This window comes from Bos javanicus, chromosome 13, assembly GCF_032452875.1.
Source record: "Bos javanicus breed banteng chromosome 13, ARS-OSU_banteng_1.0, whole genome shotgun sequence".
Lineage (NCBI taxonomy): Eukaryota > Metazoa > Chordata > Mammalia > Artiodactyla > Bovidae > Bos > Bos javanicus.
Genome location: NC_083880.1, coordinates 7,264,787 through 7,280,283, shown reverse-complemented (window position 1 = coordinate 7,280,283; position 15,497 = coordinate 7,264,787). Strand labels below are relative to the sequence as shown.

The 15,497-nt window shown below is 44.5% G+C and overlaps 1 protein-coding gene across 4 annotated transcripts in view; it reads left to right on the top strand.

Moving 5' to 3' along the window:
• SEL1L2 (SEL1L2 adaptor subunit of SYVN1 ubiquitin ligase) overlaps positions 1 to 8,238 on the top strand; it is a 125,351-nt gene extending 117,113 nt beyond the window's left edge. For all 4 annotated transcript variants that reach the window (XM_061435642.1, XM_061435639.1, XM_061435638.1 and 1 more), the window contains 2 exons: positions 7,766 to 7,894; positions 8,033 to 8,238. In XM_061435642.1, the coding sequence (XP_061291626.1) occupies positions 7,766 to 7,894; positions 8,033 to 8,152 (249 nt within the window). In that variant the 3' untranslated portion in view covers positions 8,153 to 8,238. The remainder of the gene's footprint in view (positions 1 to 7,765; positions 7,895 to 8,032) is intronic.
• Positions 8,239 to 15,497: the final 7,259 nt, after the last annotated feature.

Sequence of the window (15,497 nt, the reverse complement as noted above, 5' to 3'; positions counted from 1 at the left end):
CTGTTATGTAGATCAGAAGAGAACTTGAAGGATTGCTAAATCAGGCTTCAATAGGATTAAAGCTTTTGTTCCTCATTCCCCATGTAAAACATAACCACATTGGTGAGAGGAGCATTGTCTGTATAGAGGATAAAGGTGACCCCACCCCGTGGGTTAGATTCAGATGAGCTCTCCTGTGCCTCCCACGCCGCCCCTGTGAGTCGAGGAGGACTTGATGGCCGCGGCCTCACCACGGTGAGGTTGTCTAGCCCTGATTCCCCACAGCCAGGAGGGCGGCTCTGTCGGGACACAGGGTTGGCCAACTGCACGCCCGCCCGCCACCTCAGGAGGGTCGGTTTTCCTCCGCGGAGCCACTGCTGGGCTCTCTCCTAGGCACTTTCTTCATGATGTCAAATAGCAGTTGTCGAGACAGACATTTCATACATCTGGAAAACACTTTGAAGTTTCCTTCTAGTCATATTTCTGTTCTTTTCAGTCAGGGTTCTCGTTAAATCATGGATAGTTCATTTTGATCAGTCTCTCAGTCACACATATATTTTTTCCTACAGAAAGTCTCTACATTTAACCAAAAAAAAAAAAAAAAGGAAAAGCTGCACTTAACCTCAGACCTGGACACAGAAATTTTAGATTCAGTTAATGAGGAGACATTGCTCTTTGTCTTTATTAATTTATTTTGTTTAGTGGTTAGTAAAATAATAATCAAGTACCCAGAAGCCAGGTTTAATTAATCTTGCTATCTTGCAGGCAAATTAATGACGAGATATCATTTCTTCTAATTCTTAAAACAAATATGCGGATAATTAAAAGCCCAAAGCTTGTACCAGGGATGTTTAATGAAAGGAAAGCAATTAGGAGAACAGGTAATTACGCATGTCTTTAGCAAGGCTCTTCACCATCCTTTGTGTTACTTAAACCTCATGCAAACCAGTGGAAAAAGTGAGTCTAACATTTTTAATAGGATTTATTGGAGAATCAAATAGGGTTTTGGTAAACCCTGTAGTTAAGCCTTCTGGAAAAAGAAAGGTACCAATCAACTCTTGGTAAATCAATGCAAAAATATGGGTTATTTTTCTCATCCTTCTTGAGGAGCAGATTTGGGGACTTGAGTGATATAGATGAATTATCCTAATGGCTTCATTGAGAAACATCTCAACATCTCATTCTCCAATACCTGACTTCACGTTAAGCTCGCTTGACTTAAACTGCAGACCAGGACTGACTGCACTGCTCTTGTTTCCTTGTTTGGCCATACCACATGGCACGCAAGATCTTAGTTTCCCGACCAGGGATTGAACCCGGACCCCTGTAGTAGAAGCATGGAATCTTAACCACTGGACTGCCAGGGAAGTCCCCGCACCATTGTTTTGGAACACAAAATAGTACCTAGAGAGAAATTTAGAAATGACTGGAACTAATTTAGAAATATAAGCACTCAGCTCACAAGTTAATTTGAAATTCTTTCTCAATCTATACTGGATTCAGAGGTACTTCAAAAATTTAACCATGAGAAAAAAACAGTTGCCCATTCTCTCCTGTCTGTTCTTGTGTCGTTATCCTGGTTCAGGCCAAAGTTCCTATTTGTTGTAAAGGCTTCTCAGGGTTCCCTCATTCTAATGTTCTCCCTTGAACTGTATGGCAGAGAAAGCTCTGTCTGCCAAAGATGTGCAATCTCCGATAGAGGAAGTGCTTGCTGCTGGGATATGGCTCCTAGTCTGAGACTGCACTTCCCAGGTCCTGTCACATCCATGTGACTACTTTTCACTGAAGGAAAGGATGTGAAAGGGAAGAGTGTCATTTCTGGGCCAAGGTTGCTAAGTAGATGGAGCTTCGCCCAGAGGCTGTAGCACAGAACCGCCCCAGGAAAGTTGACCACCAACCAGTAACATCCACAATGGACTGTTGAATGTGTTAAACCACTGAAATGTGGGGGTTTGTTTGTTACAGATGTTAGCATTACTTCAGTTAACGTACATACATCTAGCGAAGCCCCACCAGGTTATTCTTTATACTTGAACAATATAACTCCGATACTGTTACTCTGCCACTTAACTTCCCCCAAAGCGTGCCTGCGTGCATACACACACACACAGCTATAAACATGAGCAAATGCAAAAATGAAAAAGAATCTTACTGACTTTCTATTGCCTAATGAAATCCAGACTTCTTACCCTGGCATTCAAAGCCCTCATTGACCTAACCTGCCTTGGTACTAATGGCTGGATATGCCACTATTTCCCTATGTGTCTTCTAGGCTGCTTTTCCTTTCCGCCACGCCCTTAAACTGCACCCTCCTGACTTTAGGTCATATCGCCCCATTTGCTGGAATGATCTCCTCTCACATTTTTGCCCATTGAAGACCAATCCATTTTTCAAAGAATAGCTCCAATATCATCTCCTCTATGAATCCTTCGATGAATCCCTAGATTTAAAAGACATCTATCTGATCCTAAACTTCTGTGGTACCATGCCTTGCTTTTTCTTCGTTCATTTACTTACTCAGATATTTATCAAGTCCTTGTTTTGTGTCCAGAAACACTGTGTGTGACTCTGAGGATACAAGAACAAGGCATCCTTCAAAGAGTTCACAGTGTGCTATGAAGAGACACATCCGTAATGATGGTCAAAGTGCAAAATGGTGTGTGTGCACACGAGAGAGGGAGGGAGCGATAGTCGCTCAGTCGTGTCCCACTCTCTGCAACCCCAGGGACTGTAGCCTGCCAGGCTCCTTTGTCCAGGCAAGAATACGGGAGTGGGTTGCCATTTCCTTCTCCAGGGGATCTTCCCAACCCAGGGATCAAACCTGGGTCTCCCACATTGCAGGCAGACTCTTTACAGTCTGAGCCACCAGAGAAGTGGTGGCTTCTAAGTATAAAGGTCAACTTAAAAAGTATCAGCAGATACATGCTTGACTTTATCTTATAATCTATAGACAATACATTAGAATATGTAATGAATCCATAGACTTTTTCCAAAGGAATACCTGAGACAGAGGTAGCAATAAAGTTGTAAATGACAATCATCAATCAGATGAAATAATTTAGATGAAACTTATCTCTCTTGAAGAGATGGGGACTGGGCAAGTGGTCAGGAAGGAAATATAATGTGCTTTTAACTTTGTATGAAAAACAATGTTCATTTCCATGTTGCTGAACATAGTTCTCGTTTTGCAAAATAAATCCTCTACTTCAAATTACTGTCCGAATGCTTTAAGAAAGGTTACGACTCCTTCTAAAAGATGTATATTTTGCCCTGTCATATTTCTGAGAGGGCCATTTTAATATCTAACTTTAACTTGACTTTTCCAGAAAATAATTCTGTTCTGGTGTTTAAAGCTTCAGCTCTAACACTCAATAGGTGGTCAGACCAGACAAATGAGAAATAAAAATGCTTCATGCAATAATTACTTTTATTTTTGACAGATCTATTTGTAGTTTATTCAGTAGATGTGGTTTTGTTTTACCTGCAGGAACCAAAAAAATGTGTTATCTTGTATGTCTAACTATAATATATTGAAACTCATTTCCAAAGGCTAATTTCCTCTCGCTTTTTGTCTTAATTTGGATAGATTTTCTAGTCAATATCTTAAAACATATATGCTTTCTTCCATTTTAGAGTATCAAAGAACAAAAAAATAGTGAAAAATACTCCAAAAATAAAAATAGAGTATCATGTGTTTCTTACTCTATGTCAAAAAAACATTTGAGAACAGAATCTGATGATACAATTCCTCAGCCTGAATGAATAGTTTTTTTATTTTACAAACCTGTAAAATCTCAGCTCTGCACTTACAAGTCATATGAATTTGGATGAGTGACTTAAGCTCTCCGTGTCTCAGTTTTTTCATCTTTAAAATGGTATTAATATCATCTGCCCTATAGCATTGTCATAGGGTTTAAATGACACCACAACAGTGGTGGCTGTTACACAGTAAATATTTAATAAATATTAGGAGAAGGCAATGGCAACCCACTCCAGTACTCTTGCCTGGAAAATCCCATGGACAGAGGAGCCCCTTAGGCTGCAGTCCATGGAGTCGCTGTGAGTCGGACACAGCTGAGCGGCTTTGCTTTCATTTTTCACTTTGGTGCATTGGAGAAGGAAACAGCAACCCACTCCAGTGTTCTTGCCTGGAGAATCCCAGGGACGGTGGAGCCTGGTGAGCTGCCGTCTATTTGGTCACACAGAGTCGGACATGACTGAACTGACTTAGCAGCAGCAGCAGCAGCAGCGATTATTATGCAATACTGTGCAACCATTAAAAATACAAATATTATAGACTAATGAAATATCTTAGAATGTGGTATATTGCTTGAAATACATTGTTAGCTTAAGAAAACAGAAGACAAAGTATCATACAGAGTGAAAAATTCCTAAATTAAAAATATGTATATATGAATATAAAAACACTGAAATGCTGGTAGGATGTGTGTGGAATATCAGTACTTACCTCTGTACAGTGAGATTGTGGGAGTTTTCCCCTCATCTGTTCACCTCTATATTTTCAAAGTTTCCACTAATGTAACGTATTTATAATAAGAAAATAAGAATGGATTATTAAAGAAACTATCTCTGTCGCAGTATAAGAAATTTTTGATGACACCCAAAGATTCTGGGCGGAGAAAGCAATGGCAACCCACTCCAGTACTCTCACCTGGAAACTCCCATGGACAGAGGAGCCTGGTGGGCTGCAGTCCATGGGGTCGTTAAGAGTCAGACATGACTGAGTGACTTCACTTTCACTTTTCCTTTCATGCATTGGAGAAGGAAACGGCAACCCACTCCAGTATTCTTGCCTGGAGAATCCCAGGGACGGGGGAGCCTGGTGGGCTGCCATCTATGGGGTCGCACAGAGTCAGACACGACTGAAGTGACTTAGTAGTAGTAGTAGTAAAGATTCTGGGCTGGAAAGCCCCTGCATCATGTGATTGAACAATTTTCATAAACCAGATATTTTATTGCTGGAGAATTCTGTATCTTTGAGTTGTGAGCAACTTTTGAACATGTGAGCATTGAACAGGACTTCAGCACACCTGACATTATAGTCAGAAACATTTGAGAAGTCTATAGATCGGTTTATATAATCTCCTAATCAGTGAATTTAAAGCAAAATAAACTCAAGTGTACCACAGAAAAGTTAAACGTAACTGGACTAGATGTGCAATGGACATATTTAATGAACCTTGGGAATCACCAAAGCACTGTTTATCAAGGGGAATTTTTGTGTGGAAATGATTTTGATTTTTTTTTTTTTTTTTTACTAAATAAGATCAAGTAACAAGGAGTCTTTCCAGAGTCTAGTAATAAAATTTTCTTTCTATGAGTTGCCCTAACTAGCCAGAAACGTTCAGGATTTTCTTTCTCTGGTAATTTTAAAGAAAGACTTTCCTATCCCATCCCACCCCCTCTGCTAATGGTGAGGCCGCCTTGGCCAGGAGCCAGCTCATCCCACTTGAATGGTGGTACTTCTCTGCTATTTTTTATTATAAGCGAAGTGACTCAGTTGTGCCCCAAGAAATGAATTAATAGCTCTTGCTGGCTTCAAATAAGAAGGAATGCCTGCGATATTGACACAGGCTGCCTTTTTCCGAACGTCCCATTCAAGTTAATATGCCTGTCACGTGTCGGGGGTGACCACTGTTATCATCTGCAGGATGTTTTCAAATGAACAGCCACTGAATTTGTTGAAATTAGAGACACAAATTAGAGTTTTTACAACATCCATTTTCTCTGTTGCCAGAAAGATTTGTTCTGAACAGTCTCCTGAATTTTAAGTATGTTGCTGCTTCTGCTGCTGCTAAGTCGCTTTAGTCGTGTTCGAACCTGTGCGACCCCATAGATGGCAGCCCACTAGGCTCTGCCATCCCTGGGATTCTCCAGGCAAGAACACTGGAATGGGTTGCCGTTTCCTTCTCCAGTGCATGAAAGTGAAGTCGCTCAGTCACGTCTGACTTTTAGCGACCCCATGGACTGCAGCCTACCAGGCTCCTCCGTCCATGGGATTTTCCAGGCAAGAGTACTGGAGTGGGGTGCCATTGCCTTCTCCGTTTAAGTATGTTAAGCAGGCCTTATTCCTCTTTCTCAAACATAAATTTACCAGTCCACAAAACTTTGGAAAAATTTAAGAAATGACAAGCAGAACACAGCTGAGAGGACACCACCCAAGAAATGTGTTTAGCCGAGGCTTCAGGATTCACAACTATTAAGGCCTGTGTAATGGGAGTCTGGGAGATGGAGGAGAGACAGAGACATACAGGATGACTACAATTTGTGAAAAACTCTTCTCCTTCCCCTTCTCTTGAAAATAATCCACAGGCACCCAGGCAGAGTAGACCTTTAAAAGAGAAGACCTTTAAATTCTACTTAGTCTTTCATTATTCTGTTTGGGGAAACAAAACAACTACAAAGCAAGCAAAAAACAAGCCGTAAGTAGGTGAAAATGAAAGAGAAACCCATTTTGATCTGTCATGGCATAATTTAATGGGAAGAAATGGTCCTAAAAATATAGTATGTCATTTATGGAATCAAATTCCAGCCTGAGAGCCAAAGTAGTTTGTTCACTCATTTCTCATTTATTCGCTCATTTGATGTGTTATCAAAGACTTACCATGTACTCGACACTTCATTAGGCACTGGGAATTCAGGGGCAAACAGGCAGTTCAAACCCTTGTCTTCAAGGACTTGGAGACAATGAATTAACAAATCCCAAACCTTCAAGTATGATAAGTACATGAAGAGAAGGAGGAAGTTTAAATGCTCATCACTGTCTGTATTGCCATTTGCTTTGGGAGCTGTATTGTTAGCGTTTGCCCTCCTGCTCCTTTAATTGGAATCATAGCTCCGGCTCAGTGACACCAAGAAAGCTCTTTGGAGACTGTTGATTTTCTATGGCTGCCGTAACAAATTACCACAAACTCAATGCCTTAAAACCACACACATTTGTCTCACTGTTTCTGTAGGTGACAAGTCTAGGTGAGCTCTACTGGGCCCTCTGCAGAGGGTCTGCAAACTTGAAATCAAAGCTGTGGTCCTTACAGAGGGCTTCGGGGAAGAATCTGCTTCCAAACTTGTTCAGATCATTGTCCAAATTCAGTTTCTTGCGTTTATAGGGCTGGGGGCCCCACTTCCTTGCTGGCTGTCCACATTCCTTCTCTTGTCCAGGGGGCCCTTCCAGTAACAGGAAGTTGAGTCTTTCCCATGCCTAGAACCTCTGACTTCTCCTCTGCCACATCTCTCTGCCTTTCTCTTCTGCTCTGTGAGAAAACTCAGTGTTTAAGGGCTCATGTGATTACATTGAGTCCACCAGGTCCTTCAGGACAATCTCCCTATCTTAACATTTGAAACCTTATTTATATTTGCAAAATTTGCTCTGCCCTTGTAACATAACATTTTTTAACATTCATTTAAAAAATTTTTTAATAGGCTTTAGCAATCTTGTTTTTACGTTTTATCTTTTTAAAATTAATTATTTGCATCTTGGTTGCGACACGCAAACTCTTGGTTGCAGTATGTGAGATCTCGTAGCCCAGCCAGGGGTTGAACCGAGGCCCCCTGTGTTGGGACCTCCAAGTTGAGTCTTAGCTACCAGACCACCAGGGAAGCCCCATAACCTATTAATAGGTTCCAAGGATTAAGGCATGAGCATCCTGGGGTAGGGGGTATTTGGGGAAGCATTCAGACCTACCAAAGATAAATTTCAAACAGTGGCTTTCACTTAATTACTCCTAAAGAATCTGTGCCTAATAAGTATGGGCTGTTCTATTTCCAGGACATTCACTTGGCCAGGAGATTATACGACATGGCTGCTCAAACAAGTCCGGATGCTCACATACCAGTGTTCTTGGCCCTCATGAAATTGGAAACTGTGCATTTGCTCCAAGATATCCTGTTGTTTAATGTAAGTTTGTCTCAAATAGGTCCCAAATCTCTGGAAACTCCAACGAGCAACTCTTGGGCAGAGAGATGGGGGGAGATGATGTTCTGAATAGAGTGGGAGGCTTGGGTTTATTTTTGACAGAATGTCTCTTGCCTGCAGTTTACAATGAGATGGAAATGGATGACGCTGGACAACACCATTGGACCATGCTGGGATTTATTTGTGATTGGCCTAATTGTTGCTGTGCTGATCTTCTTGCTTAGAAATCGCTACGGGTAGGATCTGGACCAGAGGAAAACCTGCCCACGGGAACCAGTCCACTTCAGGTTATCTTCACTAAATAAAAAATTTCCCCCCCAGACTCAGGGGCCTGCTGCTGACTTCTTATACGGGCCTTGAGGGAAAATGGACAAAGACTGGGGCCTGTCCTCTAAGAAACCGTTTCAGACCTCCTGCTTAGCTGAGGTGACTCCCTGTGGGGAGAGGTTTGTTGGAGACTCATCAGCTAAGATTCCCCTACAAACTTCTCATCTTGGGGTGCTCTAGTCCCGTGTGTTAGTCGCTCAGGTGTGCCTGCCTCTTTGTGACCCCATGGACTGCAGCCCATCAGGCTCCTTGGTCCACGGGATTTTCCAGGCAAGGATACTGGAGTGGCTTGCCATTTCCTTCTCCAGGCTCTAGTCCTGAGTTAGAGATAAAGACCACCCATTTTCCTGTGGTTGTGACAACCTGTCCCCTTTCGAGAGGACAAATGGGTTTGTTTCTTGGCCTCTGCAGACATACTGAACTTGGGAGAAGGGAGAGTTTGGGGAGAGCAAGAACACAGATCCCTCAGAATTTGAGAAAGGCAAATATTACAAACAGACTGTTATCTTAAGGGAATGACCTGGTGAACCAGTCTATCTCTGATGAACCAAATTTCCTCATGGCGTTGCTGTGTCCGGAGCCGGGGTCTTTGTCTGAGCTCCCTTAGCAGCCGTGTAGTGAACAGCACCATCTGGGGTCTGCCCAGCATTGCACCCCTCTCTTCCTTTCCTCACTGGAACCCTGGGGACTCCCCTGTGGAGTACTCACAGTGGGTAATGGTACAAGCCTCCAAGGACAGAAGGTAAAGGGCCTGGCACTTTGTCTCCCCTGATGGATGAGGCAGGGTTGGGGCCCAGGGCTGGGGCAGGGGGGAGGAGACAAGTGAGGAGACCCACAACTGAAGTCAAGGGCCAGGCTTAAATCTCACTCTCACTGAGCCTGTTTTCTGATCTGCAAAACGAAAAGATTGATCTTTTCATCTTTTTCCCTTGGGATAAAGCTACCCACTCCAGTATTCTGGCCTAGAGAATTCCATAGACTGTCCATGGGATCACAAAGAGTTGGACACGACTGAATGACTTTTTTACTTTTTCAAGATCTTAGGGAGCTGGTATGAAGATTAATGGGATAATGTATGTAAAGGAATTATCACAGGGTCTGGCATCTAGAATGAATTTCTAGTTGCCATAAATGGCAACTTTTAATATTCTCTAAAAGCTCATGGCAGATTGGTTGGAACATGGGGACAGTTGAGGTGATAACAATCAGTGTGGTTTCAGTGCCCAGAGGTAGTTCTCCAGCCAAAATGCTGTGTGTTTAGGCAGGAAAAGATTGTACTTGCCTACTTGAAAACCGAGACTAGGGACAGGAAGAGAGTTCATTGATAATGTTGATCATAATCAGAAAGGAGTGTGAAACGGATTTGGAACCAAACACCCTGTGTTTGAGGTCCTGCTTTGCCCCTTAGTAGCTCTGTGACGTTGGGCATAGTTTCTCCAAACCTCAGTCTTTCCTCCATCAAATGGGATTAACTCCTACCTGACTGGAGATTTGTGAGATTTCAATAAGCCTGACTTCACAGATGCTTTGTAAACATTGTATATCCACATGCCAGCCATAGTCTTTCCTTGGTCATTAACTATGCAGGCCTGTCTGAGGTCCAAGTATTTAGAATTTCCTGCACACATTCCTTGACTTACTAGAGAGTTCCATTTCCAAAGGAACAATAAAAGCCTACTTCACAAATGTGAAAGGAAGGAGCAGGCAACATCTAAAGCTCAGGCCAGGGCCTAATGCACAGGCTGGCCGTGCAGTTCTCTCTCACAGGTGTCTGGAATGCGAGCACATCAGAGATGGGATAAATGCAAAGGGGAGTGTAGAGTCGGTGAGCCCTGGCTCCAAGACCGGCTGGAGAATGAGCTCCTTCGAGGTAAAGCTTGTGAGAATAGCTGCAGACGGGGCACAAAAGGAGACGAGCCGGCGGCGTGCTGTGTCACGCGGACACTGCCTGAAACCTAGGAGCGGGACCAGGGTGAGCTCATCTTCCCTGTTTCAGCTCATTGTTCCAAGTGAACACGAGCCAAAGGCTCTGAGAGCAAGCGTGGTTGAGGGTGTTTGAATCATTCAAACGTCTGTTTCTGGGCTTCTCCTCCAGAGCCGGGGCTGTAGCAGCTCCCTCGCCCACACCTGCGCGGCCACTTGGTGACTGACCACCAAGCCCTACACACTCTTCCACACAGGGCCTTCCCGCATGTGTCTCAGTCAGAGGACTTTTGGTAGCAAGAAAAGACGCTGTGTCAGCTTCCCTGTGGCCTGCGGCCAGTCCAGCTGCACGCGAGCCCTGTGAGGGCGCGGGGTCGACCCTCTCATCCCTGAGTATCCAGGGCTCCTCAGTCAGCACTGGGTGACCAACTTGTCCACACCCCCCTCCTCACGCCCAGCCTGGGCCAGCTCACCCCCTTCTCTCAGCACAAGCCTGTCACGAAGTGCACAGTGACTCATGTTTTTATATCCAGCACAGCAGCTGGTCCTTCAGAGTTCCCAACTACAACACAAGGGAGGTTACGATGAAGTTTATCTGTGATTCACAGTTTTCTCGCCTTAGGAAAGCTGATGCTCTGTAACTTTTAAAACTCCCAAGGCTGAATTAAACGGAAATCTCTGGGGGTGGGAGCCAGGCCACAGAGCCTAGGTCGAGGTCTACTGTGGCCTGCGACACGGAAGTGTGCTCTAAACAGATTCAGTGTAAGGCACCGACTCTGGGTTTCGCTAAAGACTCGGTGCTTGGATGGAGAGCTGTGCTGGGGACGTTCACAAATGCACTTCCAGCCGGGTGGGTGCGATGGCTGGGCCTTGGCTCTGCTGGGGTTGTGTGAATGAGCAGGCCTGCCTCAGGTTGCTGGACAAGACTCGGGAACATCTTCATTCCAGGCCTGTCTCTCCAGGGCTGGCTAGTGACCTCAGGCAAATGAGTCTCTCTGCGGAACTCAGTTTCCTCAACTGCAAACCAAGAAAGATTTCTCTAATGTCTTACTGCGCCAAAGTTTTATAATTCCAATCCAGACTCTCAGTATAACATTAAGATCTATACCAGAAAATGTCTTAAAACCTTTCCATGGGTGGCAAGAATAATTTTTTAGGCCGTGAGATTATTTTAATTCTTAGCTTTCTTTTTTTTCCTTCCACCTAATTAATTTATTCATTCAGCATTTGTGCCTGTGATCGATATGGAAACATTATTTTGTGGCGTGTGCTTGTGTGAAATGATTTATCCTAATTTGTGTTTTGTTAATCAGAAAATAATTTCTAGGTGAAGATAAAGTGCTTCTGAAAAAAGGAATATTCAATCTTCACCTAATAAAATATTAGAGCAAATCTCTTAGATTTCAGGTTTGGATTTTGCCATAGATGCAAAACAGCTGTCTGAGGTCTGTGACATTCTTTTTTTAAAAAGGAATAATGACTTTAAGCAGTATCTGTTTATTAATCAGTCTTTTTGTATGAGCAAGAGGAAATTTTATGTAAGACAAATGGTAAGCTATTCAACATCGTAATAGCAGTCAATAATTTGTTCTTGAAAGCTTCTCTAAAATTCATTCTGTCTGGGATAATAATAGCCAACATATCATGCTTATAATGTGCCAGGCACTGTTCTAACCAAATGTATTATTAACTCATTAGATCTTTACAACTACCTTTTCTGAAGGGTAATGTATCATCTTCCCTCTTTTCCAGAAGAGGAAACTGGGGTCAAGTAACTTGTCCAAGGCCACACAGCCAGAACAACTAGGACCAGAGCCTGTGCTTTTAATCCCTGCACTGGACTGCCTTGAGAAAGGTCATAAACAAGTCTTGCAAGTGATTGCATTCTCATAGCTGAACATTAAGTTTTCCTGCAACTATTCAAATTATTCAAAAAGCCTTCACAATGCCAGGAGTTGTGCTAGGCTGTATTTCCCAAAATATGTTCACAGTCTTGCAGGGTGCCCCTTGATAAAGGGGTTTTGGGTCATTAAATCTGGACGATGCCATAACGTATAGGCTGCTGTGGGGCTTCCCAGGTGGTACTAGTGGTAGAGAACCCGCCTGCCAGTGCAGGAGACATAGGAGACCCGGGTTCAATCCCTGGGTTGGAAGATCCCCTGGAGGAGGAAATGGCAACCCACTCCAGTATTCCTGCCTGGAGAATCCCATGGACAGAGGAGCCTGGGGGGCTACTGTCCATAGGGTTGCAAAAGTTGGACACGACTGAAGTGACTTAGCACACGTGCACACAAAGCCTCTTGTGGGAGATTCATGACAATGTGGGCATAGTGAAGACTCTGAAGCATCTTATAGGAAAAATACCCTCTGAATCTTGTGTGACTCAGCTTCTCCAACCATATTTACCTCTGGAAACTCTTCCTCTCCCCCCTGCTCCAACGCTTATCTTCTTTTGTAGGACCTAGTAACACTGTAATTTGGGGGCTATTGTACTGCACATGTAAGTCATCTTATGAGCTTGGCTTTCCAAGCTTGGCACTTACTCTCTGCTGGGCATCATACAATCTAAGAATGGTTCATGTCCGCATGAACCATAACACAAGATAAGCTGGTTAGTGATGGATTCAACAGGCAGGTCTGATTTCAGAATTCATGCTGACCACTCTCCCAGGCCACCCTGGTATCTAATGACAGCCGGACATCTTGCCTGAACCAGAGACTATCATCCTACAATCTAAGGCCCAGCCATCCTGATGCAGGCCTTGCTGTGACCTCACAGCATGGGTCTTATTTTCCAGCACCAAGCCCTTCCCTGTTCCCAGCTCACCTGCCTCCTGCAAACTGTATCCCCCTGCTCTGCGAGACACTCAGACTCCACTGGAAACCCAGCCAAGGAGCTGATCCCTGAAATTTGAAGCTGAACTTGCCTGGTGCCCCCCACTGCCTGTATTTCCAGGGTCCCATTGCCTCTTGTGCTCACAGGGATCCCCCATGTGGTCTGCCTGGCAGTGAGTCCATGTGGGCCATCTCCGCGGCTGATGAACCCTGATTATAGCAGTGCTACTATTTAAAGGGTTGAACACTTAGCTGAAAGGCAGAAGCTGTGGACAAAGAACATCAAATAAAGGGCTAACGGAGATGGAACTCAGAGAAGTTCAAGATGGCCCAGGAGAAAAAGGCAGGATGAAGTTGAACTGGATGAAGGTGAGTTTAGAGTGAAAGGGACCCGGAAGAGTTTGGAGGGCAGGGGGTTCCAAGGGGCAGATTCCAGTGCAGGGCTGAGCGTGTCAGAGACCGAGGAGGTTCCAATATACTGGCTGGCACATACTACACTTAAAAGGGGGAGAAGAGATGTAGAGAAAAAAGACTGGGGCATCACACAGAAGGCTCTGACCTCCAAAAGAAGGCAGTGTGATAAAATTAAATGCTTCATCCCACACAAAACCAAAGTCACATTGGCTCTGCCATGTATGTGACCTTGGGGAAGGTCACAGCCATCACAGCCTCTCTGAACCTGCTTCCTCATCTGAAATATGAGGCAAGAGTACTAGCATCTACCTGCTGGAGAGCTGAGGAGATGAAAGGAGAATTGAGCATGCTTATCAGAGCCTCAGCACATTGCCTGGCAGAGGTGTAATACATTCCAGTTTAAAAGGAGGGCTCTGCCAACCCATGGCACCTTGGTACGGGTTAAATGAAGCTGTTTTTGTTGAGAAGTTAAGCTGGCTTCAGTTGAAATCCAAGTAATGTTGAAAAGACAAGTTCCCAACTGTCAACATGAAGACTGAGCAACTGCAAGGGCGAGAGGGCGATCCTGACTCCTCCTGTCTTGGGACCCAGGTCCTCAACCAAGCTGAACATTTCTGAACTCACCCTGCTCAAGGGCTGACAGCCATCTTCCTGCCATAATGTGGTGGAGGATGTCTCCTGCTCCCCTCAGGGACTCGAGTCCTTATGGCCTTGAGTTTCAACCAATAGGAGGAAGGTGGAAAAAAATATTGTTTGAAGAATCCCCTCAGGGACTTGGGAGGCAGGCCTGTGGCCTCCCTTGAGATTAAGAGCCAGACCTTTATTCCACAGGTGAAAATCCTGAGGTCCGAGATGGTGCTGGCCCAAGTGTCAGAAACCAGTATGCCAGGACCAAAGCCAGACCCCCCGGCTCCCGCTCCCTGCCCTTCCCTCCACTTCCAGTTTCTTGGCAAGGCTGTCCAGTCCTCCTCTGGAATTCTCCTCCTCCCCTTCTCCCACTCCCAGTGTCAGCACAGACTCCTGACCCTGGGCCTGGAGCCATTCCTGATTCTTTTTCTGCAGGCCTGGCTCTGACAGTCAGCACGGGGGTCCTGAGCACACGCACGAGACTCTGGACAAGAAGTCCAGAGACGGGCCAGACTGCATTCGGACCACATGCAGTTTATCTTTGTCTGATTTTGGCAAAGGCCAGCCAAGACCAAGACAGGATCGACTGGCTTTTAGATTACCTGTAACCATTTAGTTCTTTAGAAGAACTAAAGAGCCTCTTACTGAAAATGAAAGAGGAGAGTGAAAAACTTGGCTTAAAGCTCAACATTCAGAAAACTAAGATCATGGCATCTGGTCCCATCACTTCATGGCAAATAGATGAAGAAGCAGTGGAAACAGTGGCTGACTTTATTTTGGGGGGCTCCAAAACCACTGCAGATGGTGGCTGCAGCCATGAAATTAAAAGACGCTTACTCCTAGGATGAAAATTTATGACCAACCTAGACAGCATATTAAAAAGCAGAGACATTACTTTGCCAACAAAGGTCTGTCTAGTCAAGGCTGTGGTTTTTCCACTAGTCATGTATGGATGTGAGAGTTGGGCTATTAAAAAAGCTGAGCACCGAAGAATTGATGTTTTGAACTGTGGTGTTGGAGAAAACTCTTGAGAGTCTCTTGGATTGCAAGGAGATTCAACCAATCCATTCTAAAGGAGATCAGTCCTGAATATTCATTGGGAGAACTGATGCTGAAGGTGAAACTCCAATAGTTTGGCCACCTCATGCGAAGAGCTGACTCATTGGAAAAGACCCTGATGCTGGGAAAGATTGAAGGTGGGAGGAGAAGGGGACGACAGATGAGATGGTTGGATGGCATCACTGACTCAATGGACATGAGTCTGGGTAAACGCCAGGAGGCCTGGCGTGTTGCAGTCTGAGGGGTTGCAAAGAGTTGGACACAACTGAGTGACTGAACTGAGCTGAACCATTTCCACAGCCTTGTGCCCTCCTGAGAGCCTATAACAAGCCCACAGCATCAACAGTCCATCCTGATAACAAGCCATCAGCAGCTAAGGCAGGAGGGACTGTGAAAACTG